Source organism: Onychostoma macrolepis, chromosome 19, assembly GCF_012432095.1.
Source record: "Onychostoma macrolepis isolate SWU-2019 chromosome 19, ASM1243209v1, whole genome shotgun sequence".
Classification (NCBI taxonomy): domain Eukaryota; kingdom Metazoa; phylum Chordata; class Actinopteri; order Cypriniformes; family Cyprinidae; genus Onychostoma; species Onychostoma macrolepis.
In genome coordinates this window covers 33959777-33983132 of record NC_081173.1, presented here as the reverse complement: position 1 = coordinate 33983132, position 23356 = coordinate 33959777, and the positions used below count along the sequence as shown (strand labels likewise).

The 23356-nt window shown below is 35.6% G+C and overlaps 2 protein-coding genes across 2 annotated transcripts; both read left to right on the top strand.

The window, feature by feature from the left end:
- Window positions 1-4795: 4795 nt before the first annotated feature.
- Window positions 4796-7265, top strand: LOC131525196 (uncharacterized). The gene is made up of 6 exons (XM_058752562.1): window positions 4796-4882; window positions 5382-5434; window positions 6126-6428; window positions 6637-6885; window positions 7002-7073; window positions 7180-7265. Coding segments are annotated over exons 1-6 (765 nt in total). The 5' UTR covers window positions 4796-4880.
- A 1956-nt stretch (window positions 7266-9221) lies between these two features.
- LOC131525806 (uncharacterized) lies at window positions 9222-13162 on the top strand. Its single transcript, XM_058753764.1, has 6 exons — window positions 9222-9358; window positions 10099-10148; window positions 10800-11087; window positions 11271-11522; window positions 11635-11694; window positions 11790-13162. Coding segments are annotated over exons 1-6 (753 nt in total). The 5' UTR covers window positions 9222-9356; the 3' UTR covers window positions 11891-13162.
- The last annotated feature ends 10194 nt before the right edge of the window (window positions 13163-23356 follow it).

The following is a 23356-nucleotide window of genomic DNA, read 5'->3' as shown; positions in this document are numbered from 1 at the left end:
ATAAACTTTTAAGTGTCTAAATTTGTATTTTGTGAGAGTTATTAGAACTCTCAAAGGGGGAATTGTGGGATTACAAATTTATTTAAATGTTTAATTTAGATTCCAATGTAATAGTGTACAAACTGAAGAAGTTATATACCTTGTATTTAGCATAACTAAACTAAAGCAAACCCTGACCGGCACAATGGTGAGGTCAAACTAAACGTTTTCAATAAAACAACTAAACTTCTGTTAATTCTCAAATAATTTTTATAGACATATGACAGAAATAAAGTCAAATTGTAATGTGTGAAGCTGGTAATGCTGTTTGTGGAGTTGTTTAATCAGATCTTGAGAGATTTAATGATGTCTTGTATTTCAGTTGAGTTCATCTAAGGCTGTGGCTGAAGTCAGTTGTAGTTCTTGTTTCTCTTTCATTTAGTGATTCTGCTTGTTAACCGCAGGTGTTATCTATAAGGAGAGTAAATATTTAACTGAACTGTATTATTTTGCACAAGTGAGCTCTGTTAGTTTAATGTAGTTTTGTGGGTCACCATTGTGGTGGAGAGTAGAGCCTGTGCTTCAGTCAATGATGAGCCACAAACACTGATGTTCTGCTGCTTTATTTAAAGACAGTAACTGTAGAGCTGCTGATACAGTGATGATCTCTTTGTTAAGTGTTTTACCGCATGCATGTGTGCTATAGCTGATGATAAACTGCAACGATTTGAGTTAAAGTCATGTTTTTAGTAACTTTACTATTACAAATTAAGTGTTTGCAGTTTTATGTTAAGAAATGTTCCTCCTTAGTAGAATCAAATGAAATTTTACCTAAATTATTAAATTTGGTCCCCCGATACTAAATATGTGCTTATGGCCTTGATCGATTGACACCATTATAATAATGATTAATGTCTGTGTTTCTCCTCAGATGAGGTTTCTGTGAAAACAGGTGAGGAGCTGAACCCAGCCAGCACACTTATGTGGGGCCCAGATGGGTGGCACCTGGGCTATCTAACTGGGGCCCAGCCAGTTTTGTCCTCTGTTTCCATGAGGGCCCCACATGGGTCAGCCCAGATGAAACAATGAAATGAACTCTGCTCAGTATGCATACTACAGAGTGCTAAAAATCAGACTGAAGCAGCACTGCAGTTCATTAGATAATCAAGTGATTAATCTAATACTGATTGAGCATTAGTGACGAACACCTGCTAAAGAAAAAAGAGACGAGCAGAAACACAACAACTACTATTGACTTCCAGCCACAGCCTGCAAAACAACTGCAAATAAAAGACATTAAATCTCTGAAGATCTCAGCAGAGGAGGATTAAACAACTCCACAAACAGCATTACTAGCATCATTATTACTAACCAGACTGACGTTATTTCTGTCAGACTTCTACAAAAGTTTTTGAGAATTACAGAGGTACAGATGTTGGTTTTATTGAAAAGCATATTTGTCACCATTATGGAGAATAGCGTTTGTTTTAGTTGGGTGGTTGGCCCTTAGAGTTTTCACTTTAGTTTTCTCTGGCTGCTTTAACTGTGTTTGTTATGGCAAGACAAACAAGAAAAACTGTGATGATGACGACTATATAATCGTCAAGTAATTCTAGAGACTGATTTCTAATGGCACGGATGATGTGATAATGAAGTCACAATAATGACACTTGATATGTTGCTGTATACATTTAACAGTGCAGAAGAACATTCAAATATATTTTTCACAAAATGCTTTGAGCTCCTGCCTCACAAACACACAGACATCAAGAATCAGTGTATGAATCTCAACAACGGTGACATGATTCATGCTGCAATGCATTCTGGGTGCAGCACACAAAATTGCATTACAGCATGAATTGCGTCACCGTTGTTGAGACTCGTACACTGATTCTTGATGTCTGTGTGTCTGAAAGAGTTGACAGTTATAAACCCAAATTAAGAATTTCATTGAGCTCTATGAGAAAGACTGCTTCATAACGTTAAAATCTATATGACCACCAATGAACAACCATTATCAGCTGATAACCTTTGAGTCTAATTGTCATTGCACACAACATGTTTTCTAAACACATTGTGCAAAGAAAACAACATATAGAGTAACATAAGAGTCAAGAGCTCTATTAAAGCAAATGTTATTCACCATAATGGTGACTTCAAACCAAACTCTTACTTTCAATAAAACATCAACATCTGAACCTCTGTATTTCTCAGTAAGGGCTTCTCCAGACAATCTGACAGAAATAAGGTCAGTCTGGTTAGTAATAATGATGCTAGTAATGCTGTTTGTGGAGTTGTTTAATCCTCTGCTGAGATCTTCAGAGATTTAATGTCTTTTATTTGCAGTTGTTTTGCAGGCTGTGGCTGGAAGTCAATAGTAGTTGTTGTGTTTCTGCTCGTCTCTTTTTTCTTTAGCAGGTGTTCGTCACTAATGCTCAATCAGTACTAGATTAATCACTTAATTATCTAATGAACTGCAGTGCTGCTTCAGTCTTATTTTTAGCACTCTGTAGTATGCATACTGAGCAGAGTTAATTTCATTGTTTCATCTGGGCTGACCCACGTGGGGCCCTCATGGAAACCGCGGACAAAACTGTCTGGGGCCCAGTTAGATAGCCCAGGAGCCACCCATCTGGGCCCCACATAAGTGTGCTGGCTGGGAAGTTGGATGTTCTGCTGTCAAACGCTGATAAAGTGCAGCATCAGAGCAGAAGAAGCACAGAGTGGATGAAGGTCTGGAGCAGAACTGATGGAGGTCAGTGTGAACGAATGACCATTAGTGATGGAAACCTGATCATTAGTAATTTCATCGTCAGAGACGCAGGATCATACAGAGTTCTGGACTCTGATGAAGAACCTTTGATCACAGTGACAGTCACAGGTGAGAGAAACTCAGTGGATGTTTAGAAATATTATGTTTAAACAACAAATTAATACTAAACTGTATGACTAACATTTCAATATTCTGTAAAGAAACAAAGGAAAAACTGGACGACACTGATAAAGACAAAACTGATGCCACTAAATATCGTAGTGAGTAAAACAGGAGGCACTGAGAGCTTTACAAAAATCTTAAACAGTTAATTAAAAGATTGGAAGAAATTTGAAAAATAAAATAAGTGCTCTCTCCCTACTTTTCCCTTCCGCCTGTAGGCTACTGGATTGTGCTGACTCTGGTTCTGCTGGTTCTGATTGTGACCGCTGTCACGTTACTCGAGCGTCTGCACAGACTTCACCCGCAGGGTGTCACTTGAGGAGGAAAAGAGGGACTGAGTACAGGAGACCAGAAGCATTGAGGGCCCGTACTGACGTCTGCTGAGGGCCCGGCGGACCCTGATTAAACTACAGGTGTACAGGACACACTGCAGTGACGTCACTGGTTACGGCTGGAATTCACCACACGACTTGAACATATTTATAACACTGTAAACATCACACATTTAATAACATTATAAATGGTTATAAACAATATGTGTTCAAGAATTGGCTCTAAATTTCACACACACGTGAAACCCTCAGAACTGGATGGGATCAGAGTCTAAAACAAAACAAAACAAAATTGGTCTGTGCTCATCATACAGTACAGGATTTATTTGTGCAGTCTGTCAGATCTGACTGAGCACCACAGCACTGACTGAAGGAAAATAACTTTAACTATAAAATCTGTACAAAAGTCATGTTACTTGTAAATTTGCCTTCAGAGCCAACAGATCTGCAGAAGATGCTGTCAACATATTTCTGCAATATATTTTTAATTTTCAGTGTGTATGCACATCTGGGCTGGACCTCTACCTCTGTTTGTTAACTTATCTGCATTTATTTATGTAAAGCAGACTTAAGATCTGGACTGGCAATTAAAATGACCAATCCTAACTGATCAGCTAAGAATGACTGTTTCTGCTAAATCCATTAATAGTTGTTTCATAAAAAGAAAAAAAGAAAAAGAAAGAAATTGTATTCATAACATAAATGGTAAATATGCAAAGAAAGACAGTGTGCATGTATATAATAATAATTCCTTACATTTATATAGCGCTTTTCTAGACACTCAAAGCGCTTTACATTGTGAGGGTCTCCTCATCCTCATCCTCATATATATATATATATATATATATATATATATATATAGTTTTCTGTATAACTATATGTTTAAATAATGTTTATATGTTACTTTTGTATGTTTAATAGTGAATTTGCATTATTCTTTGTAAATCTGCTTTGAAACGTTGTGGAAAAACTGCAACTACAAGACACATTTTTGTTGTTATTGTTTTATTGATTTGTATTTTGTATGAATTATATATATATTTTCCTATGTTCAGAAAATAATGCTTTATTGATAATATTAAGATGAAACATGAAGAGGATGTTTAAATAGTTTACATCTGCAGAAACATTTACTTTCAAATAGTCTCTTTGTGAAGCTGCATCAGATTCAGACACAATCAGAGCTCAACAATCAAATCATCAGATCTTGTTCAAAATGAACTTCAGCTGTGCTAAGCATGACACTCAGTCGTATTTGATACTCAATTTGATCCACATTTGATGGACTTTGCCCTCTTATTATTAGCTCTTATTACCTGTCTGTATCTGGACTATGTCTGGACTCTCAAATCTAAACACACACACAAACACACACACACACACACACTGTTTTATCAGTCATATGATCTGTGCAGCTAATAGACCACATACAACTCAATCAGCTTTGATAACCAGCAGAGGGCAATAAAGACCAATTCTCCTCATCATTGAGACTCCAACCATTTTGTCTCTGAAACTCTCTGAAGCTCTCAGCTGTGAATTATACTTTGGTTTTGTTTTACTTAAATCTCGCTAAACATGTAGTTTATCAATTTTAGACAGCCAGAATGTAAAACTCATGCAGAACTTTTACAATGTAAGTTTCTATCCTTTCAAATAAAGCTTGTGTGTTTTTGTGTCATTATACGAGTAGTTTTATTTGTTTGTTTGTGGAAAGCGTTGCCTGCTAACCTGCTAATGATGCTAAGTAAATGTCATTATGCTGATGAACAAAGATTAAGTTGATATTTTTTATTAATGTAATTATTGAATTTTTCTACACTGTTTACTCATTATAATCAAATGATTTCTTGGTAGCAGGTTACTGAATTTCTATAACTGTTTGTGTTCATTAAACATTTGTGTTTGACGGATCATGTTGAGATGGATGATGATTACACTGAACATCTATAAAATGCATAAAACCAAAGATTCAGATTATAGTTTGATGTTTCATATAAGACCCACATGTGATAAATCCTTAAATAAAATCGAAACTGTTATGTATCACTCAGAAAAGTATTTTATTGCTGTATTAATCTCTTTGTGATGTGTGTCTGTATTTGTCTCATAACAGCTGTCTGTTTTCTCATCAGGTTCAGATGCTTGAATCTTCTTCTGCTGCTGTTTTGCTTCATCTATCAGAGCGGTCAGTGTCATTTGTTTTCTTATAAATGGTATAACCTTTTGACTTTTAGTTGCAGGAGTTATTCTAGTCAATTGTTTCTCTTCTGGTAAGTTAAGATATTGTGTTGATATTTATGGATTGATGGTAGAATTTTCTCAGCATATTAAATCATCACACACTGACATCAATGACTATCTATGCAGTTATTAATTAATCTATTAATAAATATTGTTTGGTCTGGGATGTTGCTGAATTCACTTCAGCTGCACTGCATCTGCTTTAGCTTTAGCTTTGTTTGTCATGAATGAGGCCTGTTTGTGACTCTGAAAGACCAACAAGACTCAAAACTGACTCATGAGATGAACGGTTCTGAACTGATGAAAGTGGAAATAATCAACAGGGACACATTAGACACATTTTCATACTGTAGTGTTTCTGCATATTGCATAATTTCATTTTCATGAGAAATAGCCCATGACTCGAACCTTAAACTTTACAGGCATTTCTGATGTTAAATATTGAAGAAACGCTATCAGTTCACAATTGCTGAAGACACCTGGATAGTGAAACGTCTTTAGCAAAAGTGAATCCAGTCGACTGAGATAACTCTCCTAGAATATTTTATGATGAAACTGATTACAGTGAATAGAGAGAAACACCACATGCATTTTTCAGTATTGATTCTTTGTATTGAATGAATCTGTATTTGCAGGAACCCCGCCTGTAGGAACCAGAACTATACCGGTGTCAGGAAAAAAAGGAGAAAACATCACACTGCCATGTGAATTTGAGGTCAAAAAGATTTCTGATATTAGTTTATACAGTCGGTCAAAAAACATCCCTGTGTGTCCGACTGAAGAATGTAGTGGACGAGTATTTAAACAAAGAAACTGTGACGTCGTCTTCAGGGATCTGAGCTTCAGTGATGCTGGGAAATACATTATGAAAGTCTATTACAATAATGATCAGACAGAGCTGAAGCAACAAATCAGGACGTACCAACTTCATATTCATGGTAAATTAAAAACTAATCAAACTATGAGTATCTGCTTTCTGGATTTCCTTTAATAATTGTGTGATATTGCATGTAACCAGCAGAGACAATGAATGGGAAACAAAGATTAATCGTCTCAAATATGGGTTTTCCAATGTCTGATTGTATCCACTGATAAATGATTATATTTGTTCTCTCTTAAATATATGCTTATGCTGTTTCTCCTCAGACGAGATCTCTGTGAAAACAGGTGAGGAGCACAAGTTGGATGTTCTTTCCAATGCTAATCAAGTAGTGCACTGCACCAAAAACAGAACGAGTTGGAGGGAGGTTTGGAGCCGAAGCAGCGGAGCTCAGAGTGACCTGCTGACCGACACTGATGGGTCTCTGACCATTAAAGAGTTTACAGCCAATGATGCAGGAACATACAGAGTTCTGGACCATGAAGGAGAAATCTTGATTACAGTAACAGTCACAGGTGAGAGGAACTCACATATTTAGAAATATTAAGTGGACAGCTGAGGTTTATTCATCATGATTTGAACAGCAAAGTGATGGTAAACTGTGAGACTGACCTTTCGATATCCTCGACAGAATCAGACACAGAATCAAAGGGAAAACACTACAACACAGATGATGACGAAACTGATAACACAAGACAACACAGTAAGTAAATCAAGAGGCATTGAGAGCTTCACAAAATCTTTAAACAGTGAGGTTTAAAAAGAAAAAAAACATTAAAATGTGTTCTCTTCCCACCTTCCCCTTCTAGTTGTTTGGTTTTGGGTTACGATTGTTGGATTGACTATAGTTCTGCTGGTTCTGGCTTGGATTATGCTTCCTGTCATCAAGAAGTAGTTTCTGAACAACAGAGTTTCATACTAAGGGACCCAAATTGCAAGAGGGCCCTGAACCCAGAGAAGCCACTGGTTACTTTTAGTATGCCTTCAGAACCAACAGGATTCTGTCAAAATATTTCTGCAGCATATGTTTGATTTACAAAACATGTGAGCATTTGCACTGCACCCGTGCACCAGCACATCAACTAGGAGTTATCGTTTCTTATGAATTCATCAACTATTGTTTCTTAAAAAAAGAAAGTATTCACAGTAAAAAAAATATATTATGCATATCTATGCCAAACTGAGAATGAAGACTGTGCGTGCATGTATGTTTTGTAGCATTTTCTCTTTATATATTGCTGTATATTTAATATGGCCTTCGCAAGAGTCTTAAGCCTCATAGTGTCATCATCATCTACTGGAGAGTTTCTCCTTTCCACTGGTGCTTTTGTCTGTTTAATAGAGCGTTTGCATTATTCTTTGTGAATCTGATTTGAAAGACTGTATTGAGAAAAGCTAAACAAATTGAAATATTTTTGTTGACATTGTTTTGATTGTAGTTTTGTAAGAATTAAATTTCTGTGGGTCTTGAGTGTGTGTTTTGTGTGTGTTTTACTTGTTAAACATTTGATGCCCAAAAGACATGCATGAGATTGATTCATATAATTTTGCGTTATTATACCTATAGTTTTGTTTGTTTTGTGTAAAACTATACAAGGAAACAAATAAACATTTACAATGAATGCATCCATTAATGTGATGCACACTGATAGCAGCCAGTTACGCATCATTTTCACTGAAACCAGAATAACAGCTTTTAACACTTGCAAGTGAAGAAGTTAAGACAAAAGCTTTCCTCTTGTAAAACTGAATAATATAGGCCGACTTATTATAAAATATTCCTTTTTCATTTACAGTTATTTTTACAGTGCTTTTCTATTACGGTATTAGGGATTCTTTTCTTAGGGCTACTGCTACAGCTTCTACTAATAATGTTAACATAAAGAGGAACTACTGCAACTCAGCTCGAAATATCCAGCACGTTGTTGTTGTTGTTGTTGTTGTTGTTTCTCCTCATGTGACGGACTGTCCTTGGGTTCCAAATTGTAGCCTATATGTCACCCTCCGAAGGGCAATTTGATTTTGCCTCATACACTATTAAGTAACCAGCAGAAAGAACTATGGCTAAAAAATAGAATAAAGCCTAAAGACTGACTTGGACGTCACAGACTTGTGAACATAAGTAATAAAACCAATCGTCAAACTGAATTTATAGTTCAAGGAAGGAAAAGACTGAATGTCTGCATATTGAGAGTACATGAAAAATACTACAGTAATTTACAGTTTTTGAACCATACTATAGTAAAGTACTTGAATTAATTTGTTGTGGTAATTCTATAGTTGCTGTGGTAACATAACAACTATAGTAATTTAAACAAATTACCCATACTGTATTAAGTTTTCTACAACTATAGGGTATATTATACTACAATACACTACAGTTTACTGTAGTAAAACTGAAGTATACTACTATTTATTACAGTTTATCAGTTCACTATAGTTAATACTACAGTAAGCTGATAGCATTCATTAACAAAATGTTGTAAATACTATATAGTATGATACACTTTACTATAGTATGGTTCAAAAACACTGTAGTATTTACTATAAATGACTATAGTATTTTTTCATGTGGGTGGTGTTGTGGAATTATGGATATCCATAGTGAATGATAAATGTTTAGTTAAGCGGTAAAGAGAAACTGTGTCAAGTGTTTAAAATGTTTATTGTATTTAAAGTTATATGGTTATGCGCTTGCTAATTCCTTAATGGAATTAAAACTAGGAGTTAAGATTAGGCTACAAGATGAAACAAATAAAAAGGTTTAAAGGAGAGAAGTCATAGACATGAGCTACCAATTTGAGTGACAACCTCAACAGCCAATGAAAAAGGGGCGGAATAGTGATATTTCTTCATATCATGTCATCACATCATACGCAGCAAGTTTATACGAAGTTAATGCGAAGTTTTACTTTAATTTCGCAAAACGTGCAGGTGTTTACTAACTTTTAACGCCAGAACAAAAGACCCATGCAGAACCTTTAGCATGTAAGTGTTCATGATTTAAAATATTAATCCAGTGTTTTTATTATACTAGTGGTGTTTATGTTGAACTGCGCGTGACGCAGAAGTGAGTATGTTTACGATGAAAGATGATTATGATGATAACGGTGATTATGATCTTAATTAGCATGGCTATTAATATAATTAATAGACTTTCCTACATTGAATACTCTGACGAGAGGATTTTTATTTTTATTTTTGCAGGAAAAAAATAAACTTTTATTTGTGTCAATTGAGTTTGATGGATCATTTTAAGTAGGCTATTACACTGAAACAATTGATTAAACCAAATATTCAGATTATAGTTTGATGTTTCTTATTATTTTTACCATGTTCAAGATCCAAATGTGTTGGACCTTTAAATAAAATTGAAAGTGAAAGTTGTCACAGTGTGTAAACAATCACACGACGAAAGGAAATCAAGTGAAATCAGTAAATAATGACAAAACTCAGAAAATCACAGAACATCAATACACTGTGATACAATATGAATATGACTCGGACAAAGGGAACTAATGAGGTAATTAATGAACAAAGATGGAAACGAATTAACTTATTACAGAGAAACTAGGTCACAGAGAGCAGAACTGAAAACCATGATTGAAAACAGAACAGACTAGACCTGTAACAGCAGTCAGTTATATATTATTTGATTGCAAGTATTTTATCGCTGTATTAAACTATTTGTGATGTGTGTCTGTATCTGTCGTCTGTATTCTCATCAGGTTAAACTACTTAAATCTTCTTCTGCTGCTGTGCTTTGCAAATCATAGCGGTCAGTATCATTGGTTTATTATTATTATTTTAAATTTGCATTTAATTTAATTCACTCAGAGTTATTCTAGTCAATAGTTTCTCTGTTGCATCACACAGCCAAATCATTTGACTGGATGCTTGTGTATTGATGCTAGAATTTCCTCAGCACATTACATTATCACACTGACACGACTTATCTTTACAGTCCGTCTATTATTAAACATTGTTTGGTCAGGGATTTTCAGGAATTCACTATAACTGCACTGACACATCTGCTGTAGCTTTGTATTGTCATGAATGAGGTTTATTTGTGAGTTCAGAAAGACCAATAAGACACAAACTGACTTATAAGATGAACATTTCTGAACTCTGACAAAAGTAAGAATAATCAGCTGGAATATACACGCAATCTCATACAGTAGTGTTTTTGGACACTGCATACTTTAATTTTCCCAAATAATAGATCATGGTCCAAACCAGCAACCTTAAACTTGAATCTTTAGGCATTTCTGAAACTCTGCCATCAGTTCAGTTGTTGAATCACTTGAAGATGTGGTGAAACATCTTGAGCAAAAGAAAAGCTGACTAAAATAACTAGAATATTTTATGATGGCACTTTTTTTTTCTTTTGAGTATTAATACTTTGTATTGAATGTTTCTGTATTTGCAGGAACCACCACTGTATCTGTGTCAGGACAAAAGGGAGGCAACACCGTACTGATATGTGAATACAAGGCCAGAGAGATTTCTGATATTAGTTTAAAAAGTCGGTCAAAAAACATCCCTGTGTGTCCGACTGAAGAATGCAGTGGACGAGTATTTAAACAAAGAAACTGTGACGTCGTCATCAAGAATCTGAGCTTCAGTGATGCTGGGAAATACTTTCTGCGAGTCTATTACATTAATGATCAGGCAGAGCTGGAGCGACAAATCAGGACGTACCAACTTCATATTCATGGTAAATTCAAAACTGATCAAACCAAAAACATGTGTTTTCTAGTTTTCCTTTAGTAACCGTGTGATATTGTATGTAACCAGCAGAGACTCTGAACAGAACTGGCTTAATATTCAGATCAGTGTGCTTTTCTGGCATTGATCGATTGACACCATTATAATGATTAATGTCTTTGTTTCTCCTCAGATGAGATTTCTGTGAAGATCGGTGAGGAGCTGAAGTTGGACGTTCTGTTGTCTAACGCTGATAAAGTGCAGCATCAGAGCAGAAGAAGCACAGAGTGGATGAAGGTCTGGAGCAGAACTGATGGAGGTCAGAGCGAACGACTGAACATCAGAGATGGAAACCTGATCATTAATCCATTTACAGCCAATGACACAGGAACATACAGAGCTCTGGACTCGGAAGGAAGCGTCTTGATCACAGTGACAGTCACAGGTGAGAGAAGATCAATAGATATGTGGAAAATAAAGTGCACAGCTGAGGTTTATTCATCATGATTTTAACAGCAAATTGATGCTTTGTGACTAACTCTCAATATCCTCCACAGAATCAAAGAAAAAACTGGACAGCACAGATAAAGACAAAACTGATGATACGGAGCAAGTTCGTAAGTAAAACTGGATGCATTGAGAGCGTTATACATTTTTAAGCAGTGAGTTTAAAAAACATTTTAAAAAATTGTGCGTTCTTCCCGTTTTACAGCTGTAATCTATTGGATTATGAGTGCTGGACTGGTTGTGTATGCATCTCTGCTGGTTTCTACTCTGGTTGCGCTTACCATCCAGAAACACACCAATTCCTAAAAGCAGGACGTGTTTCGCACCGAGGGGTCAAAGTGTAATGAATTTTACAGAGTCATGTAGCAACATCACTGTAAGTTTGCCTTCAATGCTAAAAGATGATTCTGTCAATATATGTAATTAACTATACATATGAACGTTTGGCTGTGTTGACTGGATCTGGACTTAATTACTTATTTGGAGGGGGGGGGGGTCTTTTATTTTGCATTAATGAGCTCAGTCAGTCATGCTATAAAGGGGGCGCTCTTTGCTCACTTTCGCTATACAATCCATTCACAATTTAAAGACAAGTTTTGTTTGTTATGTGGAGGACCAATGTTCATGTACAAGTGGCCAAGTTGCAGAAGTGACAAATGCATTAATTACGTGAGTGAATCTTTTAAATTGTTGCGCGAGTCACTCCTGAAATTGCTGTGATTGAGCAGGTGTTTTTCTAGCTTTTGAAAACATCAGGAGCTAATGGTGAGGGCATATATATATATATATATATATATAAGACACAACAGGGCTAAAGGCACATCTTAAGAAAAACATGCTTCATGTATGACTGCAGAAAAAATAGTATGTTTTTATTAAACATTAATAAATTTTATAAAAGTTCATTTTGATACATCAAATGCAGAGCTACAAATCTGTATGAAACTCTTTCTTGCACTGATATATATTTCTGAAATACAGCTTATTTTATCTGTTGTTTTCTTATAGCACTACCTTGATGAGCAGGAACAGTTTAATGTTGCACTTATTAAAAAGTATTTTTTAAATTCCTTCTGTTTTATCACTTTTATACGTTTTATATGAAGTCCAGGGTTTTGAAACGAGCGTTTTGTAGAACAATACTGTATCATGCACTTGACATAAAATTGAGAGGTGTTGTTTAACATATATCTACAATGTTAACATATATTTACAATGACATGAAGTGTCTTCATCAGAGTTTTTTTCATTTCCACTGTTGCTTTTGACTGATTAAGGTATTTGTATTATTCTTTGTAAATCTGCTTTGTACTGTGAAAACTAAACAAACTGAACCACTTTTGTAAGAAATGTTTTTGTTGATATTGTTTTGTTGGTATGTACTTTTGTATGTGATTTGCATGCACACGTGAGAAATGCACGTCTAGCTGTATTATACACATCATATTTTAGCATTATTATGTACATATAAGCTAAGTTTAAGAGAAAATAATGGCAACAGTTTTATGGCACGTAAATGTTGATTAAACAAAATGTTTTGAATGTAAAATGTGTTGTTGAGAGTTCTGATTAAATAAACAGCAGTAAAACTAAGAATTCACTCGTGTTTTGTATTTTCTGGTATAAATTCTGATCAATACAAACGCTTAACCTTAAACCATAACTGCAATTGTGTCATATATCATACTTTCAGAAAACTGACATTTGATCTTCAAAGACATTTGTCTTTCAAGATGAAGAGCATTGTATGGGAGAAGAATATAACAGAGTGACAACAACAGTAGGACCAGGAAATTAAAGATAGAAATACTCCATTAAGAATAAAGTTGGCATTGTGGAAAATAAGGGAAGACACAGAGAAGAGGAGACGATCATGAAGAATAGGACGTCGTAATTTGGATAGAACACTTCACATTATAGGCAAGAATCCAACAGGATTCAGAACATGTGCACATTATTCACTAGTGATGTTACTCCTGACACCGAGGCTTCGAATCTTGTGTTGAGAATATCAGGTTGCTCTACTTTCATACGGAGATCCATATCAAGGCTTGTTTCATTTTAGTGAAGTGATGTTTGAAATCTCCTAAATTTTCTTAAAGATAGAGGATCAGAGCACAGTATATAGGTTTCTCTCTCGCTCTCTTTATTTATGTCCATGAAACCCTGAAGTTACACCCTGGTGCAGAATTGAGCCTGAAGTCAGTGGAAGGAATACTGCCCTCTGTCCAGTCCAGTCCACATTCATCACTTTCAGCCACTTTTATCCAGTCTAAATAACACCATCATTTCCCTCTTCAACAAAAGCACTGCCCAGTTATAAAATTATGAAACATCATGAAACACTGAGCATAACAACTTTAAATGATTTATTTATTTATTTTACATGTGTTTACTATATGAGTGTGTATATTAATGTACCAAGCCCTTTTAACCATGTAGCACATATTTCTGCATTTTTTTTCCTGCACCTTGTTTAGCTCGACCAGCAAGCAGAGGTGGGTAGTCCAGGGGCCAAAGAGTAAAAGTCCTGCCATATTTTTGTTCCACCCATGAACTCAGCAGCTGATTTCACCAGAGGAGGAACCAAGACATTCCTTTCAAGACACAAGCAAGTCTTCGAGTCAAATCCCAAGTCCTCAAAGAGTTAAAGTTAATGAGATAATTAAGTGACTAATTAAATGATGATTGTGTATTAGTGATGAACACCTGCTGTTATTGAGAATCACAGAGGATCAGATGCTGATGTTTTGGTTAAAATGATGCCACCATCATGTAGATCAGTGTTTGCTTTAGTCGGGCTCTTGACCCGTGACTCCTGTGTTAGATCTCTCTCTGTAGCAATGCATGTGGTGTTATAAAGCAGAGAGATCAGTGCTTTACAATGATCTGATAGACACCATGAGCTGGTTTGATTATTTCTGAAATAATCTTTTTTTTTCCTTTATTTCATTTATATGTTCAGGTTTTGCATAGTCAATTCTGTGAAGCTACAGCATGTAAAAAAGTGTTTGTATAATACTTACAGTGAGTTAACTTTAAATCTCTGTAATACATATAAAAATTTGAACTCCAGTAATATTTAGACACACACAGACATCAAGAACGAGCATATGAATCTCAACAATGGTGACAATCAACAAAATGCTTTATACTGCAATGCATGAAAAACTCCCATCATGCAATGCAATATGAATAATTATTGTCACCACTGTTGAGGATGATATGATAAATGTTCATGTCTAAAAGCCTGATCCTTTTTTTTTTCTTTTCCCTCTTCTCAAGATCAAAGCATTATGGTTCTATAACATCATTTTTTTTTTCGGTTCTATAACAGTTAAGTGTGTTTAATAAACCAGAGAGATTTAAACCAAGAATGTTCAGTCATCATAAATTATAATCTGAAAGAATAAACTAATCTGCTACTTCAAGGTTTGATTCAGCATTGCACAAATGTTTGCTGTGAAACAATAATGAAATTGTTTAGAGGCAAATTTCTTTGAATTACTGAAAGGCTCAAGAGCCCAGCTACACTGACCACAATTATGGTGGCAATGTTTTTTTGTTTTTTCTCTCCAGTTAATTTCATCCAAAGCTGTGGCTGAAGTCAGTTGTAGTTCTTGTGTTTCTCTTTTCTTCAGTGATGTTGATTGTTAATATCAGGTGTTCATCACTAATGCTCAATCATCATTTAATTAGTCACTTAATTATCTCATTAACTTTAACTCTTTGAGGACTTACTTGGGATTTGACTCAGAGACTTGCTTGTGACTTGAAAGGAATGTCTTGGTTCCTCCTCTGGTGAAATCAGCTGCTGAGTTCATGGGTGGAACACAAATATGGCAGGACCTTTACTTTCTGACCCCTGGACTACCCACCTCTGCTTGTCAGGCATCTTATTTAGTGAACTCAACTGAAATAAGTTCAGAGCACTCATAACTGTTAGTTTTAACAACTTAAAATTTTAAGGCAATCAGTTTCCTCAAACGATTTGAGTTAACCTAACTTGTCAGGTTTTACAGTGTACACGCAGCGTTTTGTTAGCATAGCATTTATGCAAACCGATAAACCTCATATCTTCTCACCAACATGATCTCACAGAATTCCGTGTAATGACCAAGGACTTAATTAACCCTGAATCTGTGGTGGGATCATGGAATCGCCGAAAATTCCGTGATGGGTTCACAGAAGTGATACCAATGTAAGTCAGTGACAGGCATCAGCTGTGCTCCACGCACGGAAACCCTTAGCATCAATATGCCGACGCGATACTGGGAAATTTCTCCTCATCATTATTGTTCAGAACTGGGTAGGTTTAGGGTAGGGGTGGGGTCAGGTACTCCAGTGAAAGTATAACTGAGTCGGAGTCACTCTTTTTACGTGGTCCGATGCAGCGCTGGTGTTGAACCAGTGAATCCGTGCAAGGACCACGGCTGATGCCTTCTGTGAGCACATCAGGGAATTTTTGGCGATTCCGTGATGCCACCACAGATTCGAGGTTAATTAAGTCCGTGGTCATTACACTAGGGTGACCATATTTTGGTTACCGAAAACCAGGACACTCGGCCCGGCAATTAGGTACTCAAATCTCGAAGTTTACTCAAAGACGCCTTATTAATTTCAATTTACATTTAAAATATGCCTCCTCTGTATGGATAGAAAATTGTTATATTACAAAATACTATCTATAACCAAAGACACGGTTGTATTTCAGTCATGTTTAACATTGATTTGTTTAGGATATAAGAGGGAAAATTAAGATTTTCTATACTGTATGAGTCTGTATACATAAACATATATATTTAATATTAATAAAATTACCTTTTTTTTAAACAGTTTTGAGAATTAGTCCTTTGATCACCAAAGCAAAAGTGACTGTGACTTTAAAAATGACTTCCTCTTTAAAAAAAAAATCACCAGAAAACATGTATTATTATGAAAGTTTAGCCAGAATGAATCCTTAAACATGACGTGTTAATATGAGACTGATATAGACCTGCTGTCTGTGTGAAGTTACATACACAATTTCAACTTGTGGCATGTAAACAAAGAAGAGACATGACTTGTATTTATACATTTTTGCAAAGTACTTTTTATGTAATATGATAAACAATAATAATTAATCAAAATCACATCCCAGGTGCTGTTCATAGGGCTTACAGTATGAACTCTGGAATATTGATGTCTGGACTCACAAATCTAATGTTTTCCAAATATATTTTGAGCTTATAGAGCACATCCATTATAAACTACTCTGGGAAATCATGAGGATGTTCAATACATCTTTGCACACAGTGTTTTGATACAATAAATCAAATTGGGAATGCAACACTTGAACTGATATGAAGACTTTGAGAATTTGTGGTTTAGTGTCTCTGCATTGTTGTCTGATTACAAAATATAAACATCGATATATTTTAAACTCTACAGAATGACAAATGTACATTTTGTTACAGTTTCACATCAGTCACATGAACTGTGTTTCAGTTGGAGTGTACCCGGTTGTTCTGGCTCTGGTTGTGATTGTTATTGTGATTACTTGGTATTCATAATTTATTGATTCTCCCTAATTCCTCTTTTTCATCTTTCAAATTTTTCTATCTAAAATAGCCTACTGTTTATATACATTCAGGATGTTTTCCAGTTTTGTGGACATTCACACAAAGACCAGTCACTAGTCAGGTGCCTAGAAAATAAACAGCATTTGACCACTGGATTTACAAAAATCATTTCAAATCGTTTTCTCAACATTTCAACATTGCATCAACTATATTTCTGCAGCATATCTTTAATTTACATAAAATATGAGCATTTGCACTGCACCCATACACCAGCATTGTGTTTAACTGGATCTGGATTTAGTTAAAGTGACCTATAGACTGAAGGATTCATCAACTATTGTTTCTTTAAAAAAGAAAGTATTCACAGTAAAAAACCAAAAAAAAAAAACCCAATCGGTTTCACTTTATTGTGATGGTCCCTTTAACACATTCTATTGATTATAAGTAACATTGCACCTACATTTCTACTGACTCTCATTAGAGTGTTAGTAGTGTATTAGTTGACTGGTAGAGTTAGGGTTTGATTGTTAACACGTTCTTGCAAAGTTACTTATAGTCAGTAGAATATCTGTTGAGAGGCCATCACAATAAAGAGTTATCAGATATGAAGCAGACAGTCTACTAATACTCTTATGAGAGTTTGTAGTTGCAACATTACTTAGTGTCAACAGAATGTTCAAAAGTGAAATGAGAGAGTGGAAGCGGGGAATCTTTTGAGGGTTTTAATGAAACCAAACAAAAAAAACAATGGTCAAGCAAATAAATAGGGAATTTTCTTCGGGAGTTGACCTGGCCAAAATAACAAACAAAACTTTCTTACTTTAAAACCTCTTACCTAAACCCTAACCAAAAGAAATGAAAATAAAAGTACACTATTTTAACTTAACTTCCTAGCCAAAAACAGAGATCAAAAGGTTTACAATAAACAATATTGGCATCAAACTCCTTACTTTCCCAAACCCTCAAGATTTACAATGATATACAAACTATTTACAAGCTCAAGCAAACAGTGTTAAAAGGGGAATCCAAATCAGTGTCAGTAACAGTCAATCGGGTCAAAATACCAAACAGTTTCCTACTTACAATCTGTAACTCTTTTCAGAGGACAAACAATGATCACTCTTAACAATCAAAATGCATATAAACATGCGCGCACACAGCCACCAAAACCAACAATTCTCTCCTCACAACAACACAATGTGCCCTCCCAAAGGAAGTGACATCAGGGCTTTTAAGGTGTCCTGGAATCGAATGCACCAATCAAGATGGGCCAATAATTAGCCTGCAGGAGCCACTTATTATGAATCTTATTATACATATCTATGCCAAACTGAGAATGAAGACTGTGCGTGCATGTATATTTTGTAGCATTTTCTTTTTACATATTGCTGTATATTTAATATGGCCTTTGCAAGAGTCTTAAGCCTCATAGTGTCAGCATCATCTACTGGAGACTTTCTCCTTTCCACTGGTGCTTTTGTCTGTTTAATAGAGCATTTGCATTATTCTTTGTAAATCCTGAGTGTGTGTTTTATGTGTGTTTTACCCAGAGCCGATCCTCCCTATACACAGAATACGCCCCGAAACACCAGAGGGCCCTTGCTTTCAAAGATGTTTTAATTTTAGTTTCGCTTTTGAGTTTGGCCAGCGGTTATGAAAACATGAATGATCATTTATTTTAATGCGGTGTGCTGTCACCCTCTCTACGTAAAAATCAGCCAAATCATGTAACATGAATCTCGTACAGTTTCTTGACAAATGCTCGAGACAAAAAAAAAAAAAAAAAAACAGTTGAAAGCGTATCCGCTGAAGAGATACTGTTTCTCGAGCGCTTTCCGTGAGTGAAACACGGACAAATGTGTTTCATCCATTCTTTCATTACAACCCCCCAAAGTCCTTCAACAAAGCCCCATTTTTTTTTCTTTTTGAAGTTTGTAGAGAACACAATATAATGCGTTTTCATTTCAACTTTGAATCTTAAAAAAAAAAAAGAGGTTAACATTTAGAAAATTTCCATAATGAATATGATATATAGCTAACAGGGAAATAAAGTTCATGAAATAAATATCACTTTTCTTTTCACAATTGTGAAAGCCAAAAATTACATTCATATACGTAAATTCAAAATTAGAATTCACGTGACATTTGATAAAATCAAGAATATCATCAAAATGTCATTGTGTGAGCAATTCCAAAATAAACGAAAAGAGGTTTCAGGGTTCTCTAAACAGAAAGAACAGTTAGAATATCACCCAGTCAACAATTTGATCTCACAGTGATGTCACTATGATCTCACAGGATACTCGTGATGAGGTCACAATGTGAGGTAACAGTGAGCTAAAAGTGTAACCTCACAGCGTCCTCACTGTGTGCTCATACTAATGTGAGGTCAAAGTGCACTCACTGCACAGAGACTAGGTACCCAGCATGCATTGCAGCATGAAGCTTTTGATTGTCACCATTGTTGAGATGCATACACTCTCACTTAAACACAAATAGAAACATCAAGAATCGGAGTAGTTAATACTTTTGTGTCTTTTGCTTTTACAATTCTTTCATAATTCTTTGATTATGAAAGTGGACGTGACTTGGAATTTGTGCTCTGCAATTAACCCATCCAAAGTGCAGTGGGCAGCCATTTATGCTGTGGCGCCCAGGGAGCAGTTGGGGGTTCGGTGCCTTGCTCAAGGGCACCTCAGTCGTGGTATTGAGGGTGGAGAGAGCACTGGACATTCACTACCCCCACCTACAATGCCTGCCGGCCCGATACTCGAACCCACAACCTTAGGATTATGAGTCTGACGCCCTAACCATTAGGCCACGACTTCCCAAAACCGAGACCGCATATTGAATCTAGGTGATGACGGTGGTGTTGTTATCATCAGTAACAAACCAATATCACCTGTTTGCAGTCTCTTTTTGGTTTTCCTTGCCATAACAAACGTGCTTTACAAACACAGCTACAGCAGCCCAAAAAATGTATAATGTAATAAAGTCAAGGGTCAAGAGCCCAACTAAAGCAAACACTACTCGCCACGATGGTAACGTCAAACAAAACAATAAAACATCATCTAAAGCTCTGTTCATTCTCCATAAGCGCTTTTGTAGATGTCTGACAGAAATAAAGTCAGTCTGGTTAATAATGAGTGAAGCTCGTGATTTGTTTATTTCAGTTGATTTCATCTAAGGCTGTGTCTGGAAGTCAGTTGTATATTTGGAGAAGGTTCTTATAACAGAAATCTGTTAGCTGGGCGTGCACTCGTGACCTCATCATGTGAGAGCACTGTGATATCTCTGTGATAGTGTTGAGAAACCGGAAGTAGAATGTACCCGGTGACTGATATTTGAGCTGCCTCCTCTCAACCTGCTCAAAATTTTGAATTCACAATGAGTTCACATATTACTCACACTGTGAGTATCACCGTATGAGAATGGTGTGATGTCACTGTGATCACCGCGTGACCTCACGTGTTGACTGGGCATTCTTAAGGCTTATAGGAGAGCACTTATCTGCATATGGAATTTCATGCTTATCTAACTCAGAATAACTACAGATTGAACCATTTTGATTGAAAGGTTGAGATGCAAAAATAATACAATTTTTACGCCAATTACTAAAGAAAAGAGATTTGTGTTTATACAGTAGATTAGTCACATTTATTTATATAGTATATATTACTGTGTTATGTGTACGCCAGGCTAAAGAGATGTCTTTAATCTAGATTTAAACTGACAGAGTGTGTCTGCCTCCCGAACAGTGTTAGGTAGACTGTTCCAGAGTTTGGGTGCTAAATAGGAATAGGTTCTGCCCCCTGCAGTCGATCTTGATATTCTAGGTATTATCAAACGGCCAGAGTTTTGAGAACGCAGCGGACGTGGAGGACTATAATGCGATAAGAGCTCGCTCAAGTACTGAGGAGCTAAGCCATTCAGGGCTTTATAAGTAATTAACAAGATTTTAAAATCTATCCGATGTTTGATAGGGAGCCAGTGCAGTGTTGACAGAACCGGGCTAATATGGTCATATTTCCTGGTTCTAGAAAGAACTCTAGTTTTTTTTTATTAAGGGCGGTAAAGTTAGTCTTAGGTTTGATTTTCGCTGGATATTCGCCTAGGCTGCTTTAGGGACCGTCTGCAAATTTACCTCTCAGTAAAAAACGAAGTCCAATTAATACAAATTATGTTTACAAAGCCATAGCAAATGACTTGTGGGCAAACTGACTGAAAATATTTAGCCAATATGTCGCCTTAGACAATACCTCCCCTAATGTATGTACAGTACACAAATATTTTTAGAAAAAAAAAATACAGTAATTCATCAAAATTAGGTTTTTCATGTTCCAAAGGTTGTAGTACATCTGTAGTTACAAGACTGACTTACTACAGGTGAAATTTTGCCAATATCTTCCTTATTGTACATACAGTACACAAATATTTTTATGAAATACATTTCTGTAATTCACCAAAAGGGTTTTTCATGTTCCAAAGGTTGTAGCACGTTTGTAGTTACGAGATTGACTTACTACAGGTGAATTTTTGCCACATCACTCTTACTGTACATACAGTACATAATTATTCTTAGAAAACAATTACTGTAATTCACCTAAAGTGTTTTTTTTTTTTTTTCATGTTTCAAAGGTTTTAGTACATTCCTAGTGGCCAGACTGAATTACTACATGTGAAAGTTTGCCAATTTATTTCTTACTGTACGTACAGTACATAATTATTCTTAGAAAACAATTACTATAATTCACCAAAAGGGTGTTTTTTATGTTCCAAAGGCTGTAGTACATTTGTAGTTAAGAGACTGACTTACTACAGCTGAAATTTTGCCAATATAATCTTTACTGTATGTACAGTACACAATTATTTTCTTGAAAAATTACTGTAATTCACCAAAAGGGTTTTTTCATGTTCCAAAGGTAGTAGTACGTTTGTAGTTACAAGACTGACTTACTACACGTGAAATTTTGCCAATATGTGCCTTACTGTACATACAGGCCACAATCAGCAACCTGATCAACTCTATGCGAAGGAGATGTGTTGCACTGCGTGAGGCAAAGGGTGGTCACACCAGATACTGACTGGTGTTCGGACCCCCCGGACCCCCCAATACAGTAAAACTGCAAATTTTAGAGTGGCCTTTTATTGTGGCCAGCCTAAGGCACACATGAAAACGTAAGGCGCTTGTTTATTAAGCGTGTAGAACAACCACCCAATAAAGCATTACAATAATATAACCTTGAGGTCATAAATGCATGAATTAACATTTCTGCCTTTGACTTTGAGAGCATAGGTCTCAATTTAGATATATTTTTAAGATGAAAAAATGCAGTTTTACAAATTAGATTAGATATGAGTAAGGTGTAAAATTGTATTTAAAAATTAGGTACCAAGCTAATAACATTTACATATGCAAAAGGGGACAGTTTGATAGGGATTTTCATAATGCTTTAATTACACATTAATAAGAAACCTAAACCACCTAGTCTGAAAAAAACAAAAAAACATTATAGGGATCAGATTCCATATAGATGACAGCTTATTGATACAGTTATTTATCCAATTTATTTTAAAGGTATGATGTGTGTCAGGATTGTGTAAAGATATTACAACTGGTGTGACATCTTTGGGTCACATGACCAGGAAGTTATATAATTTTGAATATTTGAAAAATGCACTACAAATACATATAAATAAATCAGATTTCCAAAATCCAAGTTTTGTATTATGTGTGTCAGGTGTGTGTGAAGATATTACAACTGGTGTGACATCATTGGATCACAAAGACAGAAAGTTATATAGGTTTGTATCTTTCAAAGAAATCCAAGTCATGTATGATGTGTTAGAAGTGTTACTGAATATATTACAGATACCATAACAACCTGTTTCTACCAGTTAAAAGAAAATGTTGGAATATAATGTAACCAGTCACAGCTTAAAATCATGTATTAATGTCTTTCCACTTAATTCACATATTTAAATTTTATTTGCATGTTTTCGAATCTTGGAATTCATATCTCTTTTTTTTTTCTTTAAAAAAAAAAAAAAATCATTTTCATGCACTTTTGAGACAGTCCCTTAATCTGACTAATGTCCAACATAAAAACAACTTTACCGCACCCAAAGGAAAATACCTAATGACGTATCAAATTCCCAGTCCATAATACTCACATGTGTGATGCTTTCAGTTTTGTTTGCTTGTGCTAAA

Bases quoted from the DNA above. Each gene is read 5' to 3' on its own strand.
- LOC131525196 (XM_058752562.1), top strand. The intron at 5,435-6,125 runs GTCAGTGTCATT...CTGTATTTGCAG, and splicing joins TTGCTTCATCTATCAGAGCG to GAACCCCGCCTGTAGGAACC. The intron at 6,429-6,636 runs GTAAATTAAAAA...GTTTCTCCTCAG, and splicing joins GTACCAACTTCATATTCATG to ACGAGATCTCTGTGAAAACA.
- LOC131525806 (XM_058753764.1), top strand. The intron at 10,149-10,799 runs GTCAGTATCATT...CTGTATTTGCAG, and splicing joins GTGCTTTGCAAATCATAGCG to GAACCACCACTGTATCTGTG. The intron at 11,695-11,789 runs GTAAGTAAAACT...CCCGTTTTACAG, and splicing joins TGATGATACGGAGCAAGTTC to CTGTAATCTATTGGATTATG.